The sequence below is a fragment of the Anser anser genome (genome assembly GCF_964211835.1).
Source record: "Anser anser genome assembly, chromosome: 1".
Taxonomy (NCBI): Eukaryota; Metazoa; Chordata; class Aves; order Anseriformes; family Anatidae; genus Anser; species Anser anser.
In genome coordinates, this window is record NC_139720.1 from 104,164,395 (window position 1) to 104,191,242 (window position 26,848).

Sequence of the window (26,848 nt, forward strand, 5' to 3'; positions counted from 1 at the left end):
CCTAAACATGATTTTCCTAGTTTGGAAGAAAAACAGTAAACCTGAATGATCACTCAACCAGACACTTCTAGTCTACTGACGTTTAATAAGACAGCTGGCATAGTCCTAGCCTTTAGGAAACTAACTGCTCAGAAGGTGATTTCAAGCATTTTCTCTTTGCTTCTTATCTCCATGTGGTGGCTGTTAGCAGGGATGACAAAGGACTGATGGACAGAGACTGCAGAGAATGTCTGTCCCTGTTCCTGTGGAGACAAAAAAAAAGGACAAAAAAGTCTGTGTTCCTGAAGTATTAAAACTAAACATTGGGAACTCAAGGGTGGTTTTTTGTGCCTCGTGACCAAACAAGACTGCCAAGCTGTCAAGGACAGAGCTCTCTCTGGCTGTCCTACAAGTACATCTCAGCTGCCTGCACAAAGCCTGCAGCAGCATCTTCACCAAGAATGTGGGGCTTGTGGCAGGCATCCCAGGGCAGGACTGTGTGTCTCCCACAGGTGACCCATGAAGCAGGTGTTTTTTTCCATGTTGTGGACTGAAGACAAGGAAGCACGGGGATGCAGCGAAGTTTAGAACATGACCAGACACTCAGAGTTCAAGCATTGCCTTTGCCCAGCCTGGAAGCAGGGTGGGACAGGTATCCGCTCCCTGGCACAGCTCAGAAGCCAGTCTGAGGCTGCAGAAGGCTTGGCATTGAAAAGAAGTCAGGTCTTGCAGTAAAGCTGACACAGCATGTTGCATGGACAGGGCTGGAGGGTTGCAGAATTGCAGGACAAATAACATGAATAGGAACTGTGTTTAGTATACTCAATACAAAATGCCAGGACTGGTGGTAAGACTCAGGACAGTCAGCCCTTGTTTTATGAAACATGCCTTCAACTCTATTAAGAGCTGGCCACCTCAAACTTTCCACTTCAAATTCAATTCTCTCTTTCCTCAGTTTAATCACTGGGATACAGGAATTCACCCTTAACCTTGCTAATTGTTCCCTACCCTCAGTGTGTAGTGTCAAAAGTTTCTTGATGAAGAGCCCTTGCCTGCAACCCCCTCCCTCTCCAAACTCTTCAGGGCCATGCCTGTGATGGCAAAACAGGTGTCCAGCCCTCACCTCATGTGCAGGGAGCATTGTAGCTGATCACCGTTGTTTCTTCTGAAAGAGGAGAGGAAAACGTGCCAGTGAGATACACTTTCCAAAAACTCCCTAAAGCAACCCAGCATTATGCCTCTGTTTCTAGAAGAGGTGTCCCCTTAGCTTACAGCCCACATCTCCCTTCTGCCATGACACATGAAACCATTTGCATGTAGCAAAGTTCAGTTATAGTTATGGACTCCCCACTTTCTCAAGTAATAACAATCCTAGACACATTTCCAGCTTTTCCTCCTGCTAAAGAACTCAGGGAATGGGGAACAAATTATTACTGTCATTCTTCCAAGCCATCCCCTCACCATAGTGACTACAGACCCTTTCCTTTGTTGCCTTCCACAAAATGAGTGTACAAAAGCATGGCTCTGAGCTTCTTGCTTGTCTCTTGTTGGAAGAGTTAGACTTTAAGTGGAGCCATGTGCCAACTTCAAGCTTGCCAGTTCTGAGTCCAGAAAAAGAAAAATCCACCATTTTGAAGCCCAAGAGGGTAAGTCCATCACTACAGAGTTTCTAAGGGGCAGTTAAATAAACATGCTAGGGATAGTATTGTCTTAGACCAGAAAGTCTAATTTCAGAAAGACAACTTCAGAAAGTTCCTCCCAGTGGGACATTTCTGTGATTTCTGCAGTACAGCATCCGAGCTCACCTGGCATGTAGTAATCATAAACCTTGATATTAGCCGGCTTATGATCTTTCACTTGCATGTCCTGCTGCATCAGCAAAGTGTAGGCCTGAGGCTGTCGAGTCAGCTAAGACCAAGAGATGCAAAGATTACAGCCAGAACCTGTCATGTAAGACAATCCCTTCCACCTGCTCTCACACAGGCTCCTACGGAGACATCACCACTGTAGCAAATCCGTCTAGTCCATCGCAAAAATACCTTTTACTTCATATTCTGTGGCCATCTCCCACTTTGTGTCTCCAAAATTAACTCAATTCATGAGAGACATCAAGTCCACAGAGTCAATGTGCATTAGGTACAGTGTTAGTGTTCCCAACCAATCCCACATTCTCATCCTTTGCTCTTCTCCTTCATGTATTTTGCCTCAGTGGCTACTTGCTTATATGCAGTCCTATTGCATCAGCTCTTTCTCTGTAGTCTCACACGGCTCTCACTATGAAGCAGCCACATCCAAGCTGTGGATTAACATTTGTTGGATGATGGTAGTTACATAAAATGCTGTTTGGTCGGTTCCATCTTGTGCTACCAGGCAGCCTGAGCTGAAATCTTTCCCTGTGCTTTCTGCTCTGTGCGGTAGATGTAACAAAAGCAGTCTCCCTGCAAGTCTAATGCATTACAATAACCAGCTTTCTATGAGGATAACTTGGTTCAGCTGAATGTCAGCTGGAGATAAAGAATCACAGAACAGTAGAAGTGCTCCTTGGAAATTCAGAATTTTAGATTCATGCCAGCTCTTGTTTCTGTTGCTGTTTATGTATACATAGAGCTGGAGAAAACCTGGAGTGGTTGTTAATCTGTTGACTAACGAGGCTGTGGAGAGAGCACTGCAGCTCACACAACCACCTGGTTTAATTTTGGGTGATCTTGGCAAACTCCATGTGCAATCCAGGATGTGGCCTACTAAATTCAAGCCACTTAAGGGCTTTCTAAGAATTCAGACTGGCTTGAATTTACTGGATGGATCCTCCTATCTCTCCGGTCCTGATCAGACCCTGTATATGGACTTTCAACAGTCTCTGAACAGTGCCAGCAGATGTAGTCTTATCATCAGTTAGCTGCATTTCACTTAAGTGGTCCTGTATACAGTCTCTAAAGCTGAAACACTGCAAGCTGACACACATACTTCTCCAGGTCAGCAAATGTGGCTGGTATGCAGAACAGCAGCTCTCAATACTTAAAATACTACTAGAACCAAAATGCATGAGTAAGCTAAAAGCTATCTGCCAGCCCACAGTCCTCCTAATGATGACATTAATCTAAATTCCACTCACTTCCTCCAGATAAAGAACGACTCGGTCAGCTTCACTTTCAACTTTCTTCACTAAGGGCATTTTCTTTAGCTGAAAAAAGAAAAGTCAGAAAAACAGAAAGGCAGAAAGCATAAATATTCAGGGATATTTGACCTTTGCATGGGTAAAATGTTCATATGGCCAAGAAAGTGCTTGGGGTGGGAAAAGGCAGTAGGAAGAACAGGTGAAGATCTCTGTGTGGCCTGGAAGAGACTCTGGGTGTAAAGATTTACTAGAAGGAAAAGAACAACGTTTCTCTGCCCACAGAAATGATGATGGTTCTGCATAGAAACCTGCACAACGGACATCTGTCACCATTCCCATCCCAGCTGGACACAAACTTGTGGTCTCACCTCATCCAGTGAATCTGCCACGGGGCTGTATCCAGACAGCAGCTCCACTTGGATCAGGACCATGTTGGTGGACACACGGTTCCCTGTGTAGCTGCAGCAGGAACCCAGGGGACAGCACTAATGTTACTTTCTGAGCCATGATCTCCACAGATACTCCAGCCCAGCTTTGGGACTCAGGTGGAGGAATCTGCCTTTCCTTCCAGCGTTCCTCCTGTAAGCATACCTGCTTCTGCACTATGATAAATTTTTGTACTTCCCCTGATTTATCCTTTAATTATGCTCAGCCTAGGAGAATTTTATTCCTTTAGAGGCTTCTGGAGTTTCCTTCTCTAGTAAGGGCAGGGAATATCACATCCTCCTCTTGTTCTGTTGGTAGTTTCTGTCCCAAATTGGGCAAAGGTAAAGCAGAGGAGAGTGACGTGACAGCTAACCAGGAGCGAGGGAGACTTAGGAATAACTGTCAGCAGTCAGTCCCACAGACCCTTCACAACACTAGTGTTTTGGGACTAGTGTTTTGGGAAGGGGGTGAGACCCACAGAGCTTGGGAGAATTTGTGATGACTGGCATGATGATAGACAGGACTACAGCCCAACTCATCCCTCCATGGCCTTGTACCTTCCACCCAGATGAGGAGTGGCATAGTTAAAAGAACAGGGACATCTTAGTGCTTGGACCTCATGAATAAAGGAGAATCCTGGCTATCAAGAGACTGGTGTAGTGCCAGGAGCCTCTCAGCATAGGGGAGGAGAGGGGCAACTGAGTGTCTCCTACCGAGTGTGAACAGTGACAGGAAACTGGGTGGCGTCGGGTGCTGTGCACTCTGTCTGCACAGACACAGCAAAGGTGAGGTCCTTCCTCGGCGGAGGGATGTGGTACCGCAGAATTGCCTGTCAGGACAGAAAGAAGCTAGTTGGCAGAAACAGCAATTTTTTGATGGTGAGTATCCTCATCTAGTGTTTTGTTGCTGTCTTCCACTGGTGTAAGAGAAAACAATATGGCAAAAGCAGAGGTGATGCAACTGTGCTGCTCCTGGTGGTGGTCACTGCACTCCTTCGAGAACAAATATAGCTCTGACTGGGTGGTGATGATCTTGACTTCATTTTGGGAACTTCTTGGTTTTCCTTGGCTTTCCTCCCTGTTGGATCCCAGGATCCTACCAGCCCTGAATCATAGAATCATCACAGGATCATTGAATGACTCGGGTGGGAAGGGACCTCAAAGTTCCACCCACCCACCGTAGGCAAGGATGCCACCCACTAGATCAGGTTGCTCAGGGCCCCATCTAACCTGGTCTTGAACACCTCCAGGGATGGGGCATCCACAACCTCTCTGGGCAACCTGTTCCAGTGCCTCACCACCCTCTGAGTGAAGAATTTCCTCCTAACCTCTAATCTAAATCTCCCCTCTTTTAGCTCAAAACCATTTCCCCTTGTCCTGTCATTATCTGACTGAGCAAAGAGTCACTCTCCATCTTTTTCTGAAGCCCCACACTCTTGCAAATCACTGCAGCAGTCTGTTTTCAGTCTTCACTTAACAGCAAGGTAGAGGTCCCCAGCTTCCATGTTTTTTCCCCAGACAGACCTTTTGTCCCTGGAGTGGTATTACCTGCAGGAAAAGGCACCCATGGCCCTGTACATGCACAGTATAATCTCTGGGAATGGCAGGCAGCTCCACTGTCTGCAGCAGGAGGCGATTGGTATTGTCTACTCGGACGTTTTTACGGAAGTCCTCAGAGGAGAGAGAAACCTGAAGATCAGGGCCATCCTTGCTGAAGGTCTTGGTTGCATACAAGGCTAGGGCTTCCAAGGCAACCACTGTGTCCTGATGGAAAAGACACATAGATGGCAAAACAGAACCCTTGTTTCCTGTGCATCCCAGTCTTTAGCTTTTCCCTCCCTGGTTGAGATTTCCCCTTGGACTTTTAGAACAGGATTAACTCAGAGGAATACAAATATTCACCCCTCACCAACACCCAGCAGCTTGTAAATCCATACTTTTTTTTTTTAACTATTTTTTTACATTTTTTTTCTTTACAAACCGCAGCTGACAGCAGGTTCTCTACTGCCAATGGCCCCAGGGGATTACCTGGGTTGAAGCAAAGCCTCCATAAGGGTTTTGCTGCTTGATGAGCCATGACACAATCTGGGATGCCTTTCTGATTTCATCTGAAGACAAGCTTGACTTTGAAATGTGAGCCATGAGGATACTAGATGTCAATTCCACATCAACAGATGGAGCCCGATACCAATGTAGGGAATCTTCTTCCTGTTTGGACTGTTGACTCCAGAATATTTGAGCATCTAGAGGTGGAGTGTGGGAAGACTTATGGAGTGTGGAGCTGTATCTAATGACCTTGTAGTTCCTAGGCACTGAGTAAAGACGTGCGCTGGGACAAGATATGGGTACATATTTTCCTATTTGTCCCCCACATCCTGCTTTTGCCAATAAAGACAGTCCTGCAGGCTGAGGAGGAGCTCTACAATATCCATGACACCCCCCTTGTTTGGATGACTGGAAGATCAGGACTGTGATATCATCCACAGAGCAAGTGTGTCTCACGGTATGGGTATAGCCTGTGGCAAACAGAGGCTATCCAAGCCTTGGCTCTCCCCAGAGCTCTGCCAGTGTTCCCCACTCCTGCCCCACATTCTCTTGGTGATTCAGACCTGGGTTCTCTACACAATCCTGCCAACACCCCTCTCTCCTGTCCTGCAGTCTCTGGTACCTGATCTTATGGCTGCCTTATCCAGTCTTTTGAGGATTTTCTGCTTCAGTGCCTTATCACCTGCTACTGCAAAGGCATTTGCAGCTAGTGCCAGGCTGTAGAGGCTGGAACTGCCACTGTCAGCATTGACCAGGTCCGTTATGCATTTCAGAGCTTTCTGCACAGCTGGGTCCTAGGATGCAAATGAAAGCACACCAGTTGATAGCAGGGTGTAGGGGAGGGAATGCAGCCTTGATGTGTGCAGGGGAGGGTGGAAACAGGGACAGGTCACACAGGGAGAAAACGCATCATGCACTCCTGTGTGAACAAAAGCAGGGTGCCATTGTACTGTCTGCAGCGCGGCTGCACATACAGCGTGTCCCTTCTGCTGTTACTCACAGAGCGTGGCGTCCCAGAGTGTATGAGAGCTGTGATGATGGCAGAGCTCAGCCCCAGTCCTTCCTCCACTGCACCCTGCAGCCACCACAAAACAGAAGAGGAGAGCTGCCATGAGAAGAGAGCAGGAGAAGTTTTCCACTGCATTCTGCCCCCTGAGTGAACTCCAAGCCAGCAGAGACAACAGTGCTGGTCCCGTTCCTCTGCTAAAGAAGTGCCAAGGCTGGTGTCTGTTCTTGCAGGTCCCATTTCTCAACAACAGCACCTCAAGCTCATCTGTGTAGCTTATTACCCTCTGCTGAACACAGAACACATTCCCCTTTCCCCTTCCCCTTCCCTGCAAAGGATTTGCAGCAGCAGATTTCAGCACCAGGGGAAAGTGATATTCCCACAACCCAGTTGCACAATGGCACCTCAGCTGAGGGCCTGGATGAGCGGCAAGAGTGTGGAGGACCAAAATAAAACATAGCTTTTGCAGGGGGAAATGAAAGGTACCATTCTCTTCACTTGGAGTAGTTATTATCTGAGGTCTGGTGCATTGCAGAGCTGCAGGCTCTGCTTTGATGGTGCTGTGTGTGTGTGTGTCTGTGCATGTACAAGTGCGGTGTTTCTGACTGAATAAGGCACATCCCTGGTATGGTGAGTCTCACATGAGTGGCTGCGATTAATCGCCATTCACTCCATTTCTGACTCTCTCTGTACAGGGAGAAACTCAGACTGAAGGATGAAATAGCAGTTCAGCAATGGGAAAGGAAGCTGTTTTCCAAGGGAATAACAAAAAGTACAATCATGACTAAGCACAACCCTGGCTGTCACTCAAGGGTGACCTGAGCACACCAGAGCCTCCCTCCTGCAGTAGTACTGCAGTAGTCCTCGTTTGTTTTTGGCACCCAAATTAGGCAAGAAGGTGAAGCAGCCCTGAGGTACCCAAAGAACAGCCAGAGTATGTCATACCATCAGGCCATTGTTGAAGAGTTTCCCCACACTCTTGAAGCAGCCAGATGGAGTCTGACTTTTAATCAGGGCACTGGCAGCATCCTTAATGTTCTGCTCATCTATATGGATGAAGTTCTGGGCTTGGCTGAATGTCTTGAGGACAAGGGCAGTCAACCTAGAACCAAGGAAGGGTGAAGAAAATCAGACTGAGTTAGTTACTGACATCCATCTCCAGAAGGAGACAAAAGTCTCTGTGTCTTCTGTTATCTCATCCCTGGAGAAATGCCAGCACATCAGAGCCTCTGAGCAGACTGAGAACTGGAAGCAATGCACGAGATAGATGCTATTGAAACTCAAGCTCAGATTCACCCATTTGCAGAAAGAGGATGCCTGAGATAGAAAATTCACTGACAGTTCAGTGCTCCCCTGGACCTCTGCCAATTCCAACACAGTCCACATCTGTGATTTAAACGCATGAGGGCTGATTTTTGGTAAGTATAAAGACTGCTCACTCAGCCCCTTTCCCAAATCCCCTCTGGGAACAAAGCACATTGGAAAAGCTGGGAAGAAGAAGTCTTTGCAGCCAAGTTTTCAAAAGCAGGCTTGGTTGGGGTGTCCAAACACAAACAGTCAAACAGCAGTACCTCAGGTCAGTTCACTGTCGCATGGTGCTCTTCCAAAAAGTCTCAGAAGTGGTGTCCATATGAAATACCTGCACATCTCCAGACACCCTTATGTTCCCCAGGCCCAAATCCAGGACAGCGTGAGCCTGACCAGGTCAGGCTGTTGTTCCTCAACTGTGTCTGCACATCTCTGCTTACCATGTGTTCCCTGGCTCGCTTCCTTCCCCAAAGGCACTATATGAGCCATCTGCGTGTTTATATAGAAGCTGCCGTTGGTATCCTGCAGGAAGAGAATGGAGGTAGTGAAAATTTTCTGTGTCTGGCATGTTCTCAAGGTGACAACCTGCCCTGACAATAAGTCTGCAGATCACTATAGGAAGCATTGTCTCCAGGGAACTCAGCAAAGAGCTTTTAAAGGTGTCTTGAACCCTTTGTTTAGCTGAGACACAGCAGCCTGATTCACAACACTGTAATTCCCATGGCATCACACAAATGACACTGTACAAATCCCGTTCAGCATCACCTGTCTCCTGAGATCCCCACTGTACAACCTAGCGTAGTGAACATCACCAGCTTAATAACTCAGCATGAGCAGAAATCCACTCACCACTTTCCAGATAGCCAATTGCCTTCTGTTTGATTTCTGGAGTCAGTTGTCCTGTCTCTTGGAGGTATCGTGTGATAAAGACATTGGGGGCAAAATGAACCATGTTCTGCTCACCACAACCACTGGACATCTGGAGGAGCTCATCTATGTTGTCCAGTGCTGTCCCCAAAATGTCACCTGTACAATAGAACCACAGTTTTGGCAGCTTTACATATTCTTGCATATAAAAAAAAAATCTATGCTCACTGATTCTCCAGATAACCTGCTAAGAGTGGGCTCAGTTCACCCCTGTTCACACTAGGGTGACTTTAATGTCTACAGGGCTCTGGCCATGCAGAGCTATATGGTCAAAGGTGCAGCCCTATAATAATAGTGATATGGTACTCATCTATGTCTCTTGGCTTGGTGGAATTACAAGCCCATCTAGCCCAGTGTCACTTGTATAAGAGAGACCAGGATTGGATGAATCTCTGGAAGAATGGGGACCCAGTATTACACCTCACTGTACACATTTCCTCTTGTTACTCTGCTACAGAAGTTACAGAAGCAGCACTAGAAGAAAAGAATCCTGCGGGGAAAAATCTTACTTTCTACGATCCCCCTAGATCTCACCTAAGAAAGAGATGTGGGCTCTCTCTGTCCCAAGGACCATGTTCTCTGGCAAAGTAAAAGTGATTGTCTCCGAAGCTGAAGTTCCTGCAAACGGCAAAAGCATCAGCATAGCAACATGCAGATAGCAGAGCCACAGGCATCCCCAGGAGATGGCGTAAAAAAGGCTGGAATCACCTCATCTGTACTGAAGTAAGCATCGAAAACAGAGGGTGACACAAAGATTAGGCCATCCACTGATGTGTGACCGTGATGTAGTTAGGCTTTGTGCTGCCAAGAGCTTGTGCTACTGAGTAGAGCTGAACAGCTTTGCCTCTCCGTAAAAGTTCCAAAATCCCTGACTCGCCCCTCTCCATGCCCCTCTAGACACTCCTGGATTTGTTCACAGACCACCCTGCTTCTGTTTGGTCTCTGTGGTTCACACACACGTACTGCCCCAGTTCTAAGCTAGTCCCTATCTGTCTGGTATCTACACCTACCTTTAGGGCACAGGAGCGAGGTGTGGGTCTTTTCCTCCAGCAGCCCCTCTGCCTGGTGGGGAAAAGGCTAGTCAGTGCAGAAGAGGGAGCAATAATCTGAGATATCAGCTGCACAGCACCCCACCTTCCTGCAAGACTTCCATCCTCATGGGCTGTGCAAGGGGATATGCATGCTGCTGATGGAGTTTTGCTGGGAAGCAGGTTTCTTAGCTGCTGCATGGCCTCTGACTAAATTGCCTTGCTAGCAATCAGTTCTGACGTCTCTGTCCTACCAAGCATATCCAGACTGGTGGTATTCAGCTCTCATCCCTACACAACCTACTGTTAGAACCTCTCCTTGACTAGCCTCATTGAGAAATGCGCCAACAGACAAGTGGGATTTCCCTTCCTAGACCCACCCCACCAGGCTGTATTGAGTCTGACCCAGTTCTGATCCCACCAGGAACCTGAAGCACACTGACCTTCACCAGCAGGTGCTTAACCACTGTGTCCTTCCCTCCAGATTCTGGCACAACAGCTATACTCTCAGTGCAAACATCTTTCTGATCAATCACCTCTGCAGTGACGGTGGAATTCACCTTCCCTAGAGAACAAAAGTTTAAGATGCCAGGTGGCACATCAGTGCCTACATTTCAGTTTGTTCAGCCTAAGGCCACTCATTTATGGTTCCCATAACAGGTCACTCTCCCTTCCAGACCAGTTCCATTCCTGCTTGAGACCCTGCCCCTCCCTTGTCTTCCTCTTACCTAGCTTAGTAGCTTTCACATCCCAGAAAAATGTCTTCGCTGAATCGGGACACAGACAAACGGTGAACCTGACATTTGCATGCACAAATTCAAAATCGCTGGAGTTCATTAGGCTAAGCTGGAGCTAGAGGTGAAAAGAAAGGGAATTCAGGTTACAGAGCTGCTATTTTCAGCTCCTTGATCCAAATGTCAGTTAGACCCAGGGTGAGTTTGATAATGGCCCTGTTGCAATACCTGTGGGCAACCAACAGCCCATGGACATCACAACCCTACAGTGTTGAGATTATGGGGAAGGATAACCTGGACAGAGATGGAGGTGTGTGGAGATTTCTGAAGAGATGATTTCTGAAGAGGGCCTCAGTCAGTGAAGTACGGTTACCATACATTCCCTTGCCCAACACCAATCCTGGAGGGAGCCACTCACCACCATGCACTGCTTCAGGTAATTGAAAACTTTGACAGTCAGGGGAAATGACTCTCCCCGGAAGACGGAGTAGGGCAAGACGGGTTCCACAAAGAAGGGCTTGAAGCTCCGCAGGCTGGCGGTCTCTGAGATTCCCAACCCATGGGTCTCTGATGTGCAGAAAGTCATGGCACTCCAGTCTGTGATACTATCAGGTACTGTGACAGATAACTCAGCAGACCCTGAATCACTGAGGAGAAAACAGAGCAGAAGAGTTAATCCCTGTCCCTGTGGCTCATAAGCTGGGCGGAAAACTCACTTGACCATCGCGGTCAAAGAATGGTGAACAGTGACACAAAATTCAACTGGTGACTGCTTGCCTGTGGCATCCCTCAAGGATTTATACTGGTACCAACACTGCTTAATGGCTTTGTTAATGATCTGGATAATAGGATAGAGGACATCCTCAGCTGGGCATCCTGGTGCATGAAAAATTGAGCGTGAGTCATCTCATTTGCCCTTACAGCAATGAAGGTCATCTACCTCTGGACTATATTAAGAAGACTGCAGTTACTGGGCTGAGGGGAAGTTATTTTTGCCCTATATTTCTCACTTGTGGGGCCACATCTGGAATACTGTGTCCCGTTTTTGTCCTATGGTATAATAAAGACTGATATACTTGCATGAGTACAGTGGAGGGCTATCAAGATGATCAGGGAGTTGGGACATTTGATGTACAATAGGAGGTTGAAAGAACCAGGGGTTTCAATATTTAAAGGGAAAGGCTATGGTAAAATCACACTGCTTTCTACAGCTACCTAATGCAAAGGTGTAGAGACAATGGAGCCAAGCTCTTCTGAGGTGCATATTGATACAATGAGAGGTAACAAACACAAACTGGAACATGGAAAATTCTGACTTGAGACAAGAAAAAAAATGCCATGAGAATAGTCAAACACCAGAACAGATGCCCAAGGAGTTTGTGTCTCCATCCCTGGAGACACTCAGAACTTGACTACAGCAACCTGATCTAAAACCTCATCTGCCTTGCACAGGATGATGAGCTCCAGACCTCAGGAGGCCCCTTCCATCCTACAGGAGCCTGTGATTTTAAGTTCCCCAGGGTCATTTGGAAAATCTCAAGATCCAGGAACTGTGCTGAACTCCTTATCCAGTTCTTCACGCTCCCCTTTTCTTTATGGGCATAGAAAGTGGTAATGCCTTGGCTCTGCTCCTGACTATTCTCTGTCTGCTGTGGCTGACAGGAAGTCCGTGTGGGGCCACAGCCCATAATTACTCACTTGATGGGGACCAGACTCCAGATGAACGTCTCAGGAAACCAGGTACGTACTGGCCCTGCCTTGCTGCCCAGCTCATTGTGCTCTGACTCAGTATGTTCAACAGCAGCATCTAGTTCTGGATCCAAGTCTTCCAAGTCTTCCAGATGATCATAAGCTTTTGGGAATACAAGCATTCATACAAAGACAGTACTTTGCTGAGATCAGGATACAGTTCAGCTGGGAAAAACCCAGTTCTCCATCCCTCCCACTCCCATTCTGATCCCCCTTGTCCTCTCCAAGATGCCCTTGACCCACTTCACTACTTTCTTCCAGTGGACTACTCAGCACGTGGATTCCAGCATATGCATGGTCCCCCATGAAGAACTCCGCCTGCTCACACTTCTGATCTCTCAGCCGCTGCTGAAAGACTTAGATACTATACTGCCCAAAGCCAATCTTGGCTCATTATCTGGTTTACAGTGAGACCTCTATTAGTCTTACAAACATATCTTTCTTCCTGGGAGAGTTATCTTTTCCCCCGTGGCCATATTATCCTCCTGTCTGCCAGAAGCTTCCAGGTGGGCTCTTCCAATGCAGTCAACCCTCTGCCACTCCAGTGCACTAGACACATCAGGACCCTTCCCTTCTTCCTGTGGTTCTCATCTCATGTGCAACATCCCCCTCATCTCTGGAAGCCATTCCCAGTTCCTCAACACACTGCATGTTTATCTGCCCTTGTGCAACCTGTATGTTACCCGTGATTTCCAAAGAAGCACGATAAATTAAAATGTACACATGTAGTCGTAGAAAGTGGTCTGGGTGCGGCACTCGATTGGAGACTTGATTTTAAGGCTGGTTAAAAACGTTAGACCTGAATTCTGGGGGAAAGAAGGGGAAGAAAAGAAGGCAGATTTCAGTGGAGGGAGTGGTATGTCTGGGGTTTGTCTCTGCCCCCACCTCCCAACATATCAACCACCCCATGTTGTTACACCTCTGACTGACTTGAAAATTTAAACAGAGAGAATGTGGAGCCACCCTGTTCACAAAGCCCAGGTCCAACCTCCGATTTCCTCTGACTCTTCCCTTTCCTTCCAACCACTACAAAGTCTGAGGGCCTAGAGTCTTGGATAAGTGGGGAGCTGGCTTCTAGGGATGTGCCTGATCAATAGGAATTTATAAAGCTTGGAGCATGGGATGTCAGAAATCTCTTACTTCAAAAGCTTGGCAAATTCAGAATGTGAAGTTGCTGTGTTTACAGGAAGAACAATCCGTGAAGCTGCTCTGGGCTGACCCGGGATACAAAAGGGCACAGCTCTGGTATTTCAGGGTTTATGGAAATTAAATTTACCCTCAGAAGTCCATAGACATCTGGCTGGGACACTGCATAAGAATAGCTGTTGTACATAAAGGGTGGTGTAGTTGTTGGTGGAAGCGTGGTCTGAGAACTGATGGTTCCTGAACTCTTGTGGACAGTACAGTAGTCACTGTAAGAGTCTGTGAGGATACTGGGGTGCTCTTGAGGATAACTGAACATATTGTACACCTGCAGACAGAGAATGAAAACAGTACAGGTTAGTTTGAGAGGTAGGCAAGATTCTCTGTGATGGAGGCAGAGCTTGGATCCTGCCTGCCGCAAAAATCCATCCCCAAAGGTTTTCTATCTTCATGGAAAGCTTCCACAAGTTTCAGATATGTAGAACAAACATTAACACAAACCCCTCTGGGGCACAGGTGCATAGCTGTGGCTCATAGTTTTCACCTGAGAGCTTAATGCTCCTTAAGGAGGCCAGTAAGAATCCTTAGAAGGCTTCTTTGACTGTGGGCACATCCTGGATTCGCCAAGACAGTGTCAAGATGCAGCTCAAGTGTCCTCAGACATAATGCATCCCAGGCCTAGGTGAGAAATGAGACCTTTCCACTGCCAAAGCACCACTTCCAGTCTAGTCTGTGCATGGAAGGACTGTCCAGTTTGTGTGAGTTGGAACAAAGCTATGGAGCCTATCATACACTGGGCATATCTTCTAATGTAACTCTTCTTTTGGAGCGCTGTCATGAGGTGGTTCAGGAGATGGAAGTCCCTAGACATCTGGTTGCCACTACTGCAAAGTACACTAAGTTTGGCAAGAATGTGTCATTAGTTTATACTTGGGCTTGTCAGTAGGTTATTCTATTAGATCCATCCACAGAAACTGGTAATTTTGGCTGATGATTGATGTTTGTCTTCATTTTTTTTTCTCATGAAGCCATGTCCTGTCCCCATTTAAATACCTGTTGATATATCCACTGTGCCTGATTACCCAGTGACTGTAATTAGATATTCAAAAGGCATCTCTCCAATAACAGCAGGGCTCAGCCTTAGACTCACATTAGCCCTGGATAGCTCAGCCTCTGGCCTTAGCAAAAGTACACTCTGGTCTACAGCACGGATGCTACATAGGGAGCGTGGTGCAGCCTGCAAATGGAGATGGACAGCTGATCCTGGAAGAGCCACCGTGTCTGAAAAGCCAAGCTTCACCTGAAATGGAAGATGAAAGACGGACAGAAGACATTGAAAGAGGAATCTGTGACTACTGGGTTCTGCTGGACATTTATTGACAGTTTTTAGCTAATTGGCTACCCTCCAGTCTATGACCCCCTTATGTTTTGGGTGTTACTTACATGGTTCCTGAAGCACTTGGAAACTTTCAGACTGAAGCTGTCAGCTGCCACTTGACCCTCAGGGAAGGCAGTGTAAACAAAGAGCATAGCCATGGGTGAAATGATGTCAATGGGAAGACTGATATTGAAAGTATCACTGTACTGACCTGAGGGAAGAAGGAGAAAGAGCAGTATAGGAAGAGGCAAGGAGGTCTGTCTGGAAGGATTACGGCAGCAAAATGGTCAACCTCTGCAATACTTCTGTACAGTTAACTTGGATAAAAAGCTATTCTGTCTTGCTTCTGGGGAGGCCACAGCTAGACCAGGCTGTAAGTTAGTGCGATTTTGTAGCACTGATCTTATATCATGAGGGATCTTGCAACACTGCATGCCTGCAAGAGAAATGACTTTCCACTGGAGTGTGGCAAACAGATTCTCTGAGTTTTCTCTTGGAGGCCTCTGATAATTCCTGCTTGGCAGCTAACTTCTGACAATTTCTTCATTTGATCAGGAAAAAAAAAAAAAGAAATTAGAAGGCAGAAGAGAGATAGCATATTCGCCATTCCACTTGAATTATTTTTGCCAGCTTTGTTGTTTCCTGTTGGTCTCAGATCTCTCTGTCCTTCGCATGTAGGCTTTCCTGTTGGGTCCTTAATCTGTTCTTGGTATTTAGACACTCTTACCTAGTGGTGGATCAAGAAGTACTCTTGTTTTGCCATGATGCACAAGGGATCCTCTGGCCAAAACCTAAAAGGGAATGAACAGAGCAGTGGGCTGACAAGTGCCTCTACTCTGTGTCTCTGGGCCAGCGAAGGGCCCTATGCCAACATAGACCCATTGCAAAGCTGACCTCGTTGCCTGTGCTGCCCTGCACTCACCAGGTGGTAGAACTCTGCTCTGGCAGCCCCGTCCCCCAGCTCAGTGGCCAGGAGATGATAATTCACGGTGACCTGCTGCACGTCCCCGCAGGGCAGCGCTGCCTGCACTGGTTGGATCCTCACAGAGCTACGGCTGGAGGAGTAGAAGGCCCTCAGAGTGAGGGATGCAGTACCATAAGACACCCTCATGTTCTGACTGCTGAATTCCTCTGGCTGGGTCTTTGCCTGTGGCATAGAAAAGGTGACTCAGTCTTCAAAGATTTCTTACCAATCTCCCCAGGCCAAAACCAAAACTGTGACTGATGGGACAGCAGCCTTTGAACCCTCCCACAGTAAGGTGCTGAAAGCACCACTATACTGACCTGAAAGAAGGAGAAATAAAAGTACAGAAGGAGGCAAGGAGGAGGCTTCTGCTAACCCTAGAGCAGGCCAAATCATTCAGTTGTGCAGAGTGGCTTAATAGTCCCTGGATCAAACCACTGAACCCTTCACATTTGTATGGTACACTTGGGGAAAGTATCAACATGGATCTGCCCTGATAATGTATTTCACTGTTCAGTGTTATTCCACTCACACACCATATTTCTTTTAGCAATTTCCCTGATCCATTCAGTAGGGATGGCAGGGGACAACTGAAGATCAAGAGCCTTGCTCATCTCTAAACTATGATCTATCTGTACCGAGACTATGATGTTAACATTTTTCAGGCTTCCAGCCATGTCAAGATCCTTCATATAAGATACTACATAAAATATGGTGAAAAGGAAAGATGTGCCTTGACCCTGGAAGTGTAGATATGGCAGGTATTAGAAACCTACCCCTAGAAGCAGACGAGCCTTCTTTGTTCATGGAAAAGCAGACGGAGAACTTTTCTCTGTCATTTCCCTATACCTGGCAGCCATCTTTAGCTCCCACTCTGCTCCGTCCATCCTGGTTACCTGTTTTGATCCAGACTGGCTTGCAGCAACTGGTTCCTTACTAGCTTTCCTTCTTTCCTAATTTTTCTTCCTCTTATATCCAAGGTTCTTACATCCAAGTTTATTATCTTCCTCTTATAGCCAAGATTCCTATATCCTAGTTCTTATGCAATGAGGGTGATACACAGTGAACCGGTCACTCATTTTTTCTTCTCTATGTGTATTTTCAGATGCTTCTCTCCTGGTTCCTTTCCTAACTTCCCATCCCATGCCACGTGGGAGTCCTTCCTCTGTTTTCTGTCCCTGCCCAGTCTCACAGAGCCTCGTCCACCTCAACCAGAGGTGCTATGTGGATAGACCTCAGTCACAACATCACACAGCCTCTGTCCACAAATCTGTCTGTCATCATGCCTCCTGACTGCTCAGGGACTGCGTGTAGCATCCGAATGCTGGCTCTGCCAAGGAATATTTCTCTTGCCCTAGATCTGTCATTTCACTGCTCCGCACTTCCACCTCCCTGGCTATACGGAGACAATGACATCGACTATGGATCTGAGGGATGCATTGCTTAGTGCTAGCCAAATCCAGTGCGTTTATTGGCCTTAACCTGCAGTCGGACTTCACTGCTGTTCCATGCTGAAGTCTCTAAGATGAAAGAGGCCATCCCAGTGTCATCTGTGAAGTAGGTCTTGGTCTGCTTCCTGCTACCATAGGACACTGTAAGAATCACCTTTTTGTTCTTCAGGTGGGTCCCATTGCCACTTTTGAGTTCCAGCTGCAACAATGCAGAAAACAGAAAAATGGAGGCCTTGGAACTGAAAATCTGCCTCACAATAGAAGACTCAGTTCCCCTCTCTGCAAAGGGATTCTCAGTGTGGCCCCCTAACTCCTCCAGTGCCTCCCCATTTATGCAGAAGCCATCCCACCTGGCAAAGCTATGTACCTATTCTGTGGTCACACCTTTGGATTATCTCTTGGTGGAGACATCAAAGGAGAGACTGGGATAGAAGAGTTGTGGCAGCTTTGGACAGCTCAGAGCACGGGGACTAATTATTTCTGTGTCTGCCATCCCCTCAGGCTGAACATTCCACTTTTTTGCTCTGTTTGCTTACATTTCCATAGTAGGGAGCTCCTTGCTGATAGTAGTAGCTTGTTCCCCAGAATTGAAGAGTTGTGATACCAAAAGTGACCTTGCAGTTTTCAGTGGTGTTGAACTCCACTCCTAAGAAAGACAGGAGATGCACGCAAGTGAGTATCATGTGTCTGAGCAAAGGCAGAAGGATTGAATGGATGGAGGTAAACATTGGAGTATCACTCACAGGGAACTGTAGTTTCTCCGTTTATCTTCAGGAGTCATTTAACACACATTATTTGTTAATAGTGTCTCCTACATTGTGAGCTGCTGGAAGGACAGAGGTCTACCACGGGGGTTCTGCCAGACCCAAATGCTCTTTCTGACTTTGTTTAAAATTGTTCCACTCCCAAATATCCACTTTCATTCTCCTTCCATTCTCACAGCAGAGTCGCTATAAGGCAGAATTTCCCCTTGACTACACAACTTATTTTACGGTCTGCTGTCTTGTCATGTGGTGCCCAACTGAAATCACTGTCATTGCTTGGTAAGTGAGTATGTATTACTGCTTTCAGCAGGGGGCTGGGAAACATTTTCTTGTAAGGAATGGTTTGTAACATTTTGGAAGAGAGAACACCTTCCAGCATGGGCTATTTAGCTCTGGGCAAGTAGCTTCATATCCCTGCCTGGGATGTTGAGATAAATCTGGCAAGATGCCATTTATTAATGGTACACAGTCAGGGCTCACGTTATCACTGGTTGCTCTAAGCCCCTCCTCATTCCAAAGGACTTCCCTAAAATGTGGTTTAAAAAAAAAAAAGAATGTGGCCTGGTCCACATTTCTGCTATAACCAGAAGAGGAGAAACAGCAGCTCTAGTCCATCTCTGATAAACCAAGGTGACTGTCAGAGCTGGAATGGCCAGACCAGCTTCTAGAGGAGCAAGTATACTGGTAAAGGCTATCTTGTAACTGGAAGAACTCACGTTGCCTGTCTGAGTTAGACCGCAGTGGTATGCCCCATGCTGCTGTAGTGCTTCCAGGAAAGACACAACCCTCTGAACACCTGCCCCCTGGAAGCCAGTGTAGAAACTTCCACATTTTCCCTGTGTGCAAGACACAGGGAGTCTTGCAGGTGAAAACCCAAACGAAAGCATATTGTAAGAGTGTAAATAAAAAGACCTTCCACAAAATGTAGAATTGTGCTTTTTGTTTTTGCTACCTGTTCCACTTTCTTTCAAAGCAGCCACAGCTTCCAGGTTGAAATCGTAATTGTCAGTACGCTTCTGGTGGTAGGTCTTAACGTGCACCTCAGTGGTAAAACAGCCGTCCTCATTTGTCTGAGGGTGTGAAATTGAATCTATTAACTGATTATGAATGCACTAATCATTTCTGTTGTTCAGATTAAACCCAAGGCCCAGAAGTCTAAATTACATGACTAAGACACTTGAGATAAAGGAGCACCGTCCATACTGGCATGAACCATCTTCTTTCTGGAGCACTGAGGAATAGGAGATCCTGGTTCACAAGCATGGGTGCGTGAAACATGCTTTACACTCTTTACACAGTCATTCACATGCCAGTAGGAAACATTAGTTGCCATTTCTCCTTGAAACATGATGTTTTCTGCTCTGGCAGGATTTATCTTTAATATGTATATGCTGGGTTATTTAAAAACACGTAAACAAATGTAGATACATTTATTCAACCCCAAAGATGAATGAGTAAAGCTTATGCTGAACTGCAATTGTTTGCTTAGACATAAGAGGTAATCTCTGTCTTCCCAAAACAGCTGTTTCTGGGAAACAGTACATACATCTTTCTTTACATCAGATGAAAATCTGTTGCTAAAAGGCATCCAGCAGAAGTCAACTGATGTGGACAGTATCTCTATTTTTATTGTCCTGTCACAATACCTGGCTTGTAGGTGAATCTGCAGCAGTTAGCTTGTCTACAAACGCTCCTTCCTTTGAGTGCATCAAAGTGCATTTAGAGAGATTACTGAGATGGGTTAAGATTATTTCACAGGGGAATTAAGAACATATTAGTCCATCATCCTTGACTGGACTGAAGAACATGCTGCTTCAACAGCTGATCCCCACCCCACATCTTACGTTAGCATTATTCCTTCTCTTTGCCCCTGTTCTTCTCTTTTTCAGGAGTAGTGGATGGCCCATGTGCTCACCTTGCCAGTGTACTCCTTACAAATACTACGCTTGGCTTTGGGAGACTTCCTTTTATACTGGATATGTTTACGGCACACCACAGCCTTCACACTACCTTGAACTGGTTTTCCATATGTGTACCTGGCAAAATAGCAGAGAGGGCTTACATACATGCACAGAAACACTGACTCAAGACAAATAATATCTGCTTTAGCCTGTGGTTTGCAGCCATACCGCCCAGCAGCTTGAAATATCTTCATGGATCATGAGCCAAGAATTTACAAAGACTTAATCAGATTAAGGCAGAAGGCAGTGGTGGGTGAATTCTCCTCTCTAAATTTACGTTAATTCCACTAGACAGTGCTAGCAAACATTGTGCTGGCCACAAGTCTGAGCCATTATTCCCTCCCCACTGGCACTAATCAATGCAGCAGAGGTACTGTACTGTATGGCACATGCCCCACTGAGGAGATCCACTGTCTTACTTTCAAACTCACAGATAAATAAGTAGGGAGAGAGAATACAGAGAAAGGTGAGAGTCCAGGAGAATTCCTTAGCAGAGGATGTCAGGGTACCAGACATCAGGAAGGGGGACAGTTGGCAGAGATCATTTTGCGCTTGGTTACTGATAGCTGCTCAGTTTGCAAAACAGTAAGAATGCAGCTTCTGCCAAGGTAAGTCAGCTCACATGCCACAGATATGGAGATGGAAGGTCTCCTCCAAGATGGTGACCACCTGAGGCATCTGGATGGAGACACTGAACTTGGGCAGAACTGTGAGAAAGCAAGAGAAATATAATGCAGTAAGGAGAGAGAGCTTGTTTGTCCCAGATGTCCAGAACCTCCCCAGATGGTTGTTCACAGAAAGGCAGTCTCTCCTTTTGTTCCCTGTCCCTGACAGAACCGGCACAAGGCCTGGTAGGAATGCAACAGCAGCCTGGCTAAGAGAGTGTGGTGTGAGTAGACAGCTTTAGTCCACTTCACAGAGCACAGTTGCAGGACAGTGCCTCAGTCCCTCCTCAAGACATGTGGAAGGAGAAAGCCAGTGGGTCTGAGTGAAAGTCAGTGATCACACCTATTAGCACGTGGTGGGACATTTCAGGTGCTAGCACAAATAGCGCAACTAGCACAGCTGTTCACAGCTGCAAGGCCAATTCAGCCCTGTGAGAGGTTAGGAATCCGGTGGAAATGTGTTTTTCTCTGTTGATGTGAGCTCCCTAGACCCTTACCATACTCCTCTACCCTGAACGTATGTGTGCGGTCAGGCGTTTTGATGGTATACTCTCCAACTGGTGCTTCTGCAGCCAGAGGGAAGGACAGATCCACAATGCCTCCCACAGGGGTAACATTCAGCCACTGTGCAATTCGGTTCCTTTTGGGGTCCTGTATAGGCAGTCATAGAGAAAGTTATTTCCAAGTGCAAAAAGAGACACTTCCAGGATACCTGTGCTACCACAGCATGGCTTGAGTGCACATAGTCATCCTGAGAGCCCAGATCTATGACACAGCTATGGTGCTCAGGTGAGTCCCAGCTTAAAGAATATAGGGCCTTTTTCCCTGTCTCACTGACAAAGTCATTCTATCGTGTTATTGCTCTCAACCATCTCACCGACTGCTGCAAAACTGTGGTTTGCTGCCAGCCAGTCTCACTAAGAGATAGAGGTGGTTCCTCTCAAATGCCCCTGCAGTGATCTGAGCTGGCATATCCCCAAGGTCACTGTGAAAGTGGTCAATCCTGACAGCACGTGCTGCCTAAGGCATGATCTACTAGAGTGATCACTGGGGAGTGTGATAGCTTGAATCCCTGGGAAAGTCTGGGGAAATAAGTTCAGGACACCATGCAAGGCACCATGAGGTTCCTAACAGAAAGCAGGATTTAAAGACCTGTGATGCTGAGCAGAGGCTGTGGAGCTGTAAGGTCTTTTTGAGGCTTTATTGATAGTCATAGTTGGCCCACAACTGTCTGTTGCTGTTTGGAACTGGGACCTCTCTGTATGGGTTATTACAAACACACTGCTTTTGGGCATCTTTCCTCAGCTCGGGTGATTGTAGTTCGTATTTTATCTTTCATATTAAGACGAGCAGATTGTAAGGTCAATATCCTGAGAGCTGCTTTAGGAAGCTTGGCTCTTTTAGGAAGCTTTGTAGCCACAACACTAACAGATCTAACTTCAATTTTCTGTATGTTAAATATAAAAATCTCCTGAAAAAGACGTTATATTTTCATAAACTTTCAATTCACAGGCTAGAGGGACTAAAAGTACTCTGACCACTCTAGAAAAGTTGGCTGGACAGCCAACTGATTCTCACTGGCACTGCAGGAACCCTTATGAGACTGGTATCATAACACTGCACTGCCACACTTGTGTGGACACTAAAGGAAGGGCAAGAATTCAAGTGCTGTTCTCATTCATTTTGAGGTATTTGGCTTTCTGCATCCGTACCCTCCCTCCAGTCATCTCCAAACCTTTGTCTTCCCCAAGGGGGTGAAGAGATCGCCACTTTCAACAAGGTTTTTTTACCTTCAGTTCCACTAGGCGGTGCTGTGGGAAGGAAATAACAGTTAGTGGTAGGGCGCTTTCGGGAAAGCCACCTCTCATGCCCCTCTCCCCTCCCCAGCATTTTTGTCTCCCAATCATCCATGAGCCTTCCCTAAGCAACATCCCGGGATTGCCTGTGACCCAGCATCATGAGCAGTATCTGCATTGCCCAGTGCTGTTTGTAAGCACTAAAACCAAAACTGAGACTAGCTGTCCACCTAGCAGGGCCAAACACTGATCCAAAAAACACGGAGGCAACCCATAGCACTTTCAGACACACCAAGTTTTCTCTGCTCTTGACTTACTGTTTCATTGCTGGCAATGAAGTTCTGATCCAAGGTTACGATTCGCAACTTGACTACAGAGCAAAAGAAAAACAGGACTGGTGACGTTGGTGGTAGGGAGATGGTTGGACCAGATACCTTGAAGGTCTTTTCCAACCTTAATGATTCTGTGATTCTAAATGAAAGTCTGTTAATAGGTATGGATGTGCCAATGTGCTTCACTGAAAGGGCAGAAGCTAGTGCCTAAGTTCAAAGACCTGCTCTGAGCTGGCAGCCTGCTAAAAAATAGAAAAGAAAAAAAAAGTGGTATGAGGGATAGTGTAGGGTTTCTGGGAAGGCTGATTGTGCTGGTGAGAAACAGCATTTTTTATGGACATTGGACCTACATGGAAGCCCTCAGTCTTGCCTGCCGTGAAGGTCAATGCCAGCAGCAGGTGGAGAGATAATGGGGAAAACAGCTTTGCACTGAGGTGATCTGAATTGTGTCAGTGTGGGGCCTGCAGCACCATGGTCCTCTTCTGAGGAAGTCTGTGAGGGAGAGAAGGCTTTAGGGCAGTCACAGACCACATCTGACTGGAGCAATTATGAATACAACACAGTGCCATGTGGGCCTTTTCTCATGCCTCTGCCAAAACACAGAAGCCCTGTTCACACTGGCACACTGTCCGAGTATGACTAGTAATGCTAAAAACATGCCATGCCGACACGTGGCAGAGGTATCCCCAAATCCCTCAAAGCAGGAACAGCCTCGAAGGGTGATGGAGGCGGTGCAGGCCCCGCCCCAGGAGCTGGAGGCTACCCTGTATTTGTGGCCTGAGGACTGCCTCTTCCTCTCACAACACAAGGCGTTATAACCATACCAATCTGACCGGGTTTGTACACAGGTTTGTCTGTCTGGATTAAAGTCTTCTTCTCTGCATGCTTGATTAGGACTTTCTGTTTCTTCTCAAACTCTGAATTGGCTCCCAAGACCTTGATCTCAACAAAAGCTACTTCCTCTGGCTGTCCAACAGGGGGAGGGACCTGCAGGCATAATTGTAAACATAACTGAAGCTGAATCTCATTCGTGGATCCCCAGTCTTCCGCAATAATGATTTTTATACTGATTTTTTATTGCTCCAGTTCTTCTTGCCCTGAAAGATATCACAGTACTTTTCAGAATGTTTTCTAGAAGAGTAAAATATGAGTGGGGCTCAACAGCAGGAAGAACCTGTATAGGCTGAAGCAGAAGATCCACAGCCTGATTAAGAGAGGACCATGGGATGACACAGTTAACTGTCTTTCCAGTCCAGCTAAAGCAGAATTCATGAAATAGCCACCCTGCTCACAATCCTTGAAAATATCCTCCTCACCTGGAAGCTTGTGCAATGGAAGAAGATGAGCTGAGAGATGGTCTGCGTGATCAGAGTCTTATTCCCAGCTTTGCTTTGCAACGATACTGTCACATGGATTGGGACTGCTTGCTTTCTGCTGAGCTGGAGGCACACTGTCTCTGAGAAGGGGTGGTAGAGCTGAGATGGTATTGCCACAGCATAATTTCTTTAAAAATAAAAAAATAAATAGATAAACAAATAAATAACTCAGATGAAATTGATTTTCTGATGGGATGGGTTTTGACTGTGGGATTTGGGTACTTCTTAGTAAGACTTCTGGTTGCTTCATTCCACTGTCAAGATCCCGGTGGGACAAGATCACACCGTCCTCATCTATTGGTAATGTAGGCATTACCACCGAGGCTACAGTACATGCTGCATACACTTACAGAAAGAGACAGTCGCTGCTTCCAAAACCAATGCCATTTGTTGTACGAGACCCAGTGTACTGACCTCATGTCCCAGACACATCTCATAAACACATTTTCTTCAGCCCCTCACACACCCGCCCTCATTCTCATTCCAGATCTCACACATCTGTGGCTGCTATCATAGCTGTGCCCATGGGTAACGCCAACAAGCTGACCATATTGTTTTATTTCACCTTAAATGGCACTGCAGCAGTTAGGACCAAAGAAACACCAACATTCAAGGAGGTCTGAAAACTTACTACTGCTTACTGCCCCTAGACTGAGTTAGGTATCAGCACCTTTTGCAGCAACAGGAGTGCAAGGCCTTGAAAGATCAGACCAGCAGGGATATGGTGACGTTCACAGACGTGAACTGCTGGCAGTTCTCAGCTGGAGCTCATAACCATAGCAAGAGAGAGTCAAAGTCCTGTTGGCCAGGAGCCGTAAATGCTTTCACAATCAAGTGCTGTCAAGCTGCCTTGAGCAGCCTGTCTGCTGCTATTATTAGGGGAGATGATAACAGGTGCCAACATTTTGATTTTCCTTCTTAGGACGACTCATAGCACCTCCTGCCTGCCACTGTGCCAAAGGATGCGATGTGCACTAAAAGCTTACTTCTTGAACTTCCCAAACCTCATTTGCTCCTAATGGTCCCACGGTGCACTCTCTACTCTAGAACATTTTCTCACACATCTCTGCTGATTCTTCCCATGTCCTTGCCTTCTGAGCTATAAAAGTACCACACAGCCTCTCTGAGGCTGTTTTTCCAGGATCCCTAGAGCCAGGCTAGATTACCTTCTGATGAAGCTACAAAAAACATTGACATACAGGTGTGACAGCAGCCTGCCTGCTGAAACCAGCAGTATTACCATCAAGGAAAGCTTCATGCTGAAGGCAGCAGTAGGAAACAAGCAGCAGTAAAGACGTGTTTGATTGGAAGCTGTATCAGCCTATAGAGTATGTCCAAGGCTGTACTCCCACTAGAACGGGCTTTTAAAACTAAGCTTGTGCATTCCCACCACACGTGGCTTGAGAAAACTCAGCTAAGACCCAGTGACATATTTCATACTGTTACATCTACCGTAGGGAGCACACGGCCAGCTAAGGCAGAATCAACACACTGCTGTACAAAGATCATGCGTATTAGATACCTTGGACTCACATTTGCCCAGTTTGTAAAGGCACCCAGCTTTGTCTACTAAAGGTTTAAATGGCAACTTCTGACTCTGGGGAGAAAAGCAAAGCCCGGAACACAGTAGGACGCATGAGATGTTGGCAGGTCAGAATTAAACACATGCAGAAAGCTGTCAGGTTTGGTATGACCTGGGTCCTTGCAGAAATACCTGGTCTACACCATAGGCACCAGAGGGAGAGCCAAGTAGTAGGAGTAACGTGGTGGGGAGGGTGCATGAAGACCAGGTAAAACCTTGGGCGTATGAAAAATGAGAAACTCCTTCTGTCCTCTTTGGAAACACTGCCACCCCCCAAGAGCTCCCCCCAGACCAAGGCGCGTATGCGAAGCAGCTGAGGTTCTTACATCACTGCAGATGTTCCAACCGCGCTAGGCAGGAGAAGGATGCTGCCCCACAGGAGAGCGATGCTCCACATAGCTGAATGCAGGTTGAATCCCTCCATGGGAAGATGAGCCTCTCCTCTGCCCCCCTTTGCCCCTGTTTCTGCTGCTTTCTTTCTTCCCTCTGCCCCTCATCCAGAGATGAAGGACTATGCAGCTCTTGCTCTGACAGGGTGCCTGTCTCTTTCGAAAGCCTGTCTTGGCTTCGAAACCAAGAAGGTGGAAATCATGCTGTGCATGGCTGGGGCTGGGATGTGGGCGGGTGGAAGGGGTGGAGACAATGTTTATTGCCGAGGCACCAAAGGCACTTGCCCCAAGGCTTTGTAAGCCTTGTTGATATTTCTCTGGGAGATGTGTTTCTCTGCCTTATCTTATGCAGCATAGCTGATGACAGCAGGAATGCTCAGATACTTGATTTGGTATGGGGGTTTAATTTTTACAAAGGTGTCTTTAGTGGGATTTCATTATAGAGTCACAGAATCACAGAATGGCCGAGGATGGAAGGGACCTCTGAAGATCATCTAGTCCAACCCCCCTGCCGACCAGGATCACCTATAGCACATTACGCAGGGCAGCATCCAGGTGGGGTTTGAATATCTCCAGAGAAGGAGACTTCACAGCCTCTATGGGCAAACTGTTCCAGTGCTCTGTCACCCTCACAGTAAAGAAGTGACCCCTCATATTCAAATGGAAATTGGAAACATTCTTGGAAACATTCCTGGAAACATTGGAAACATTCTTGGGCAAATTTGTTTTT

The 26,848-nt window shown here is 46.7% G+C and overlaps 1 protein-coding gene across 1 annotated transcript; it reads right to left on the bottom strand.

Annotated features, from left to right (window-relative positions):
* Positions 1–65: 65 nt before the first annotated feature.
* On the bottom strand, positions 66–26,298 carry LOC310895652 (alpha-2-macroglobulin-like protein 1). The gene is made up of 36 exons (XM_083827182.1): positions 26,056–26,298; positions 24,088–24,274; positions 23,596–23,758; positions 22,757–22,809; positions 22,434–22,454; positions 21,141–21,294; positions 20,601–20,685; positions 19,933–20,053; positions 18,970–19,087; positions 17,790–17,899; positions 17,285–17,452; positions 15,761–15,985; positions 15,566–15,629; positions 14,904–15,049; positions 14,611–14,760; positions 13,594–13,788; positions 13,039–13,123; positions 12,267–12,420; positions 10,987–11,215; positions 10,563–10,686; positions 10,278–10,399; positions 9,817–9,868; positions 9,341–9,424; positions 8,729–8,905; positions 8,320–8,401; positions 7,517–7,673; positions 6,566–6,640; positions 6,188–6,359; positions 5,548–5,762; positions 5,068–5,283; positions 4,234–4,349; positions 3,463–3,553; positions 3,092–3,160; positions 1,785–1,887; positions 1,103–1,144; positions 66–242 (listed from the first exon to the last, which is right to left on the bottom strand). The coding sequence occupies exons 1-35, from the start codon at positions 26,151–26,153 to the stop codon at positions 1,104–1,106; spliced, it is 4,422 nt and encodes a 1,473-aa protein (XP_083683308.1). The 5' UTR covers positions 26,154–26,298; the 3' UTR covers positions 66–242; position 1,103.
* Positions 26,299–26,848: the final 550 nt, after the last annotated feature.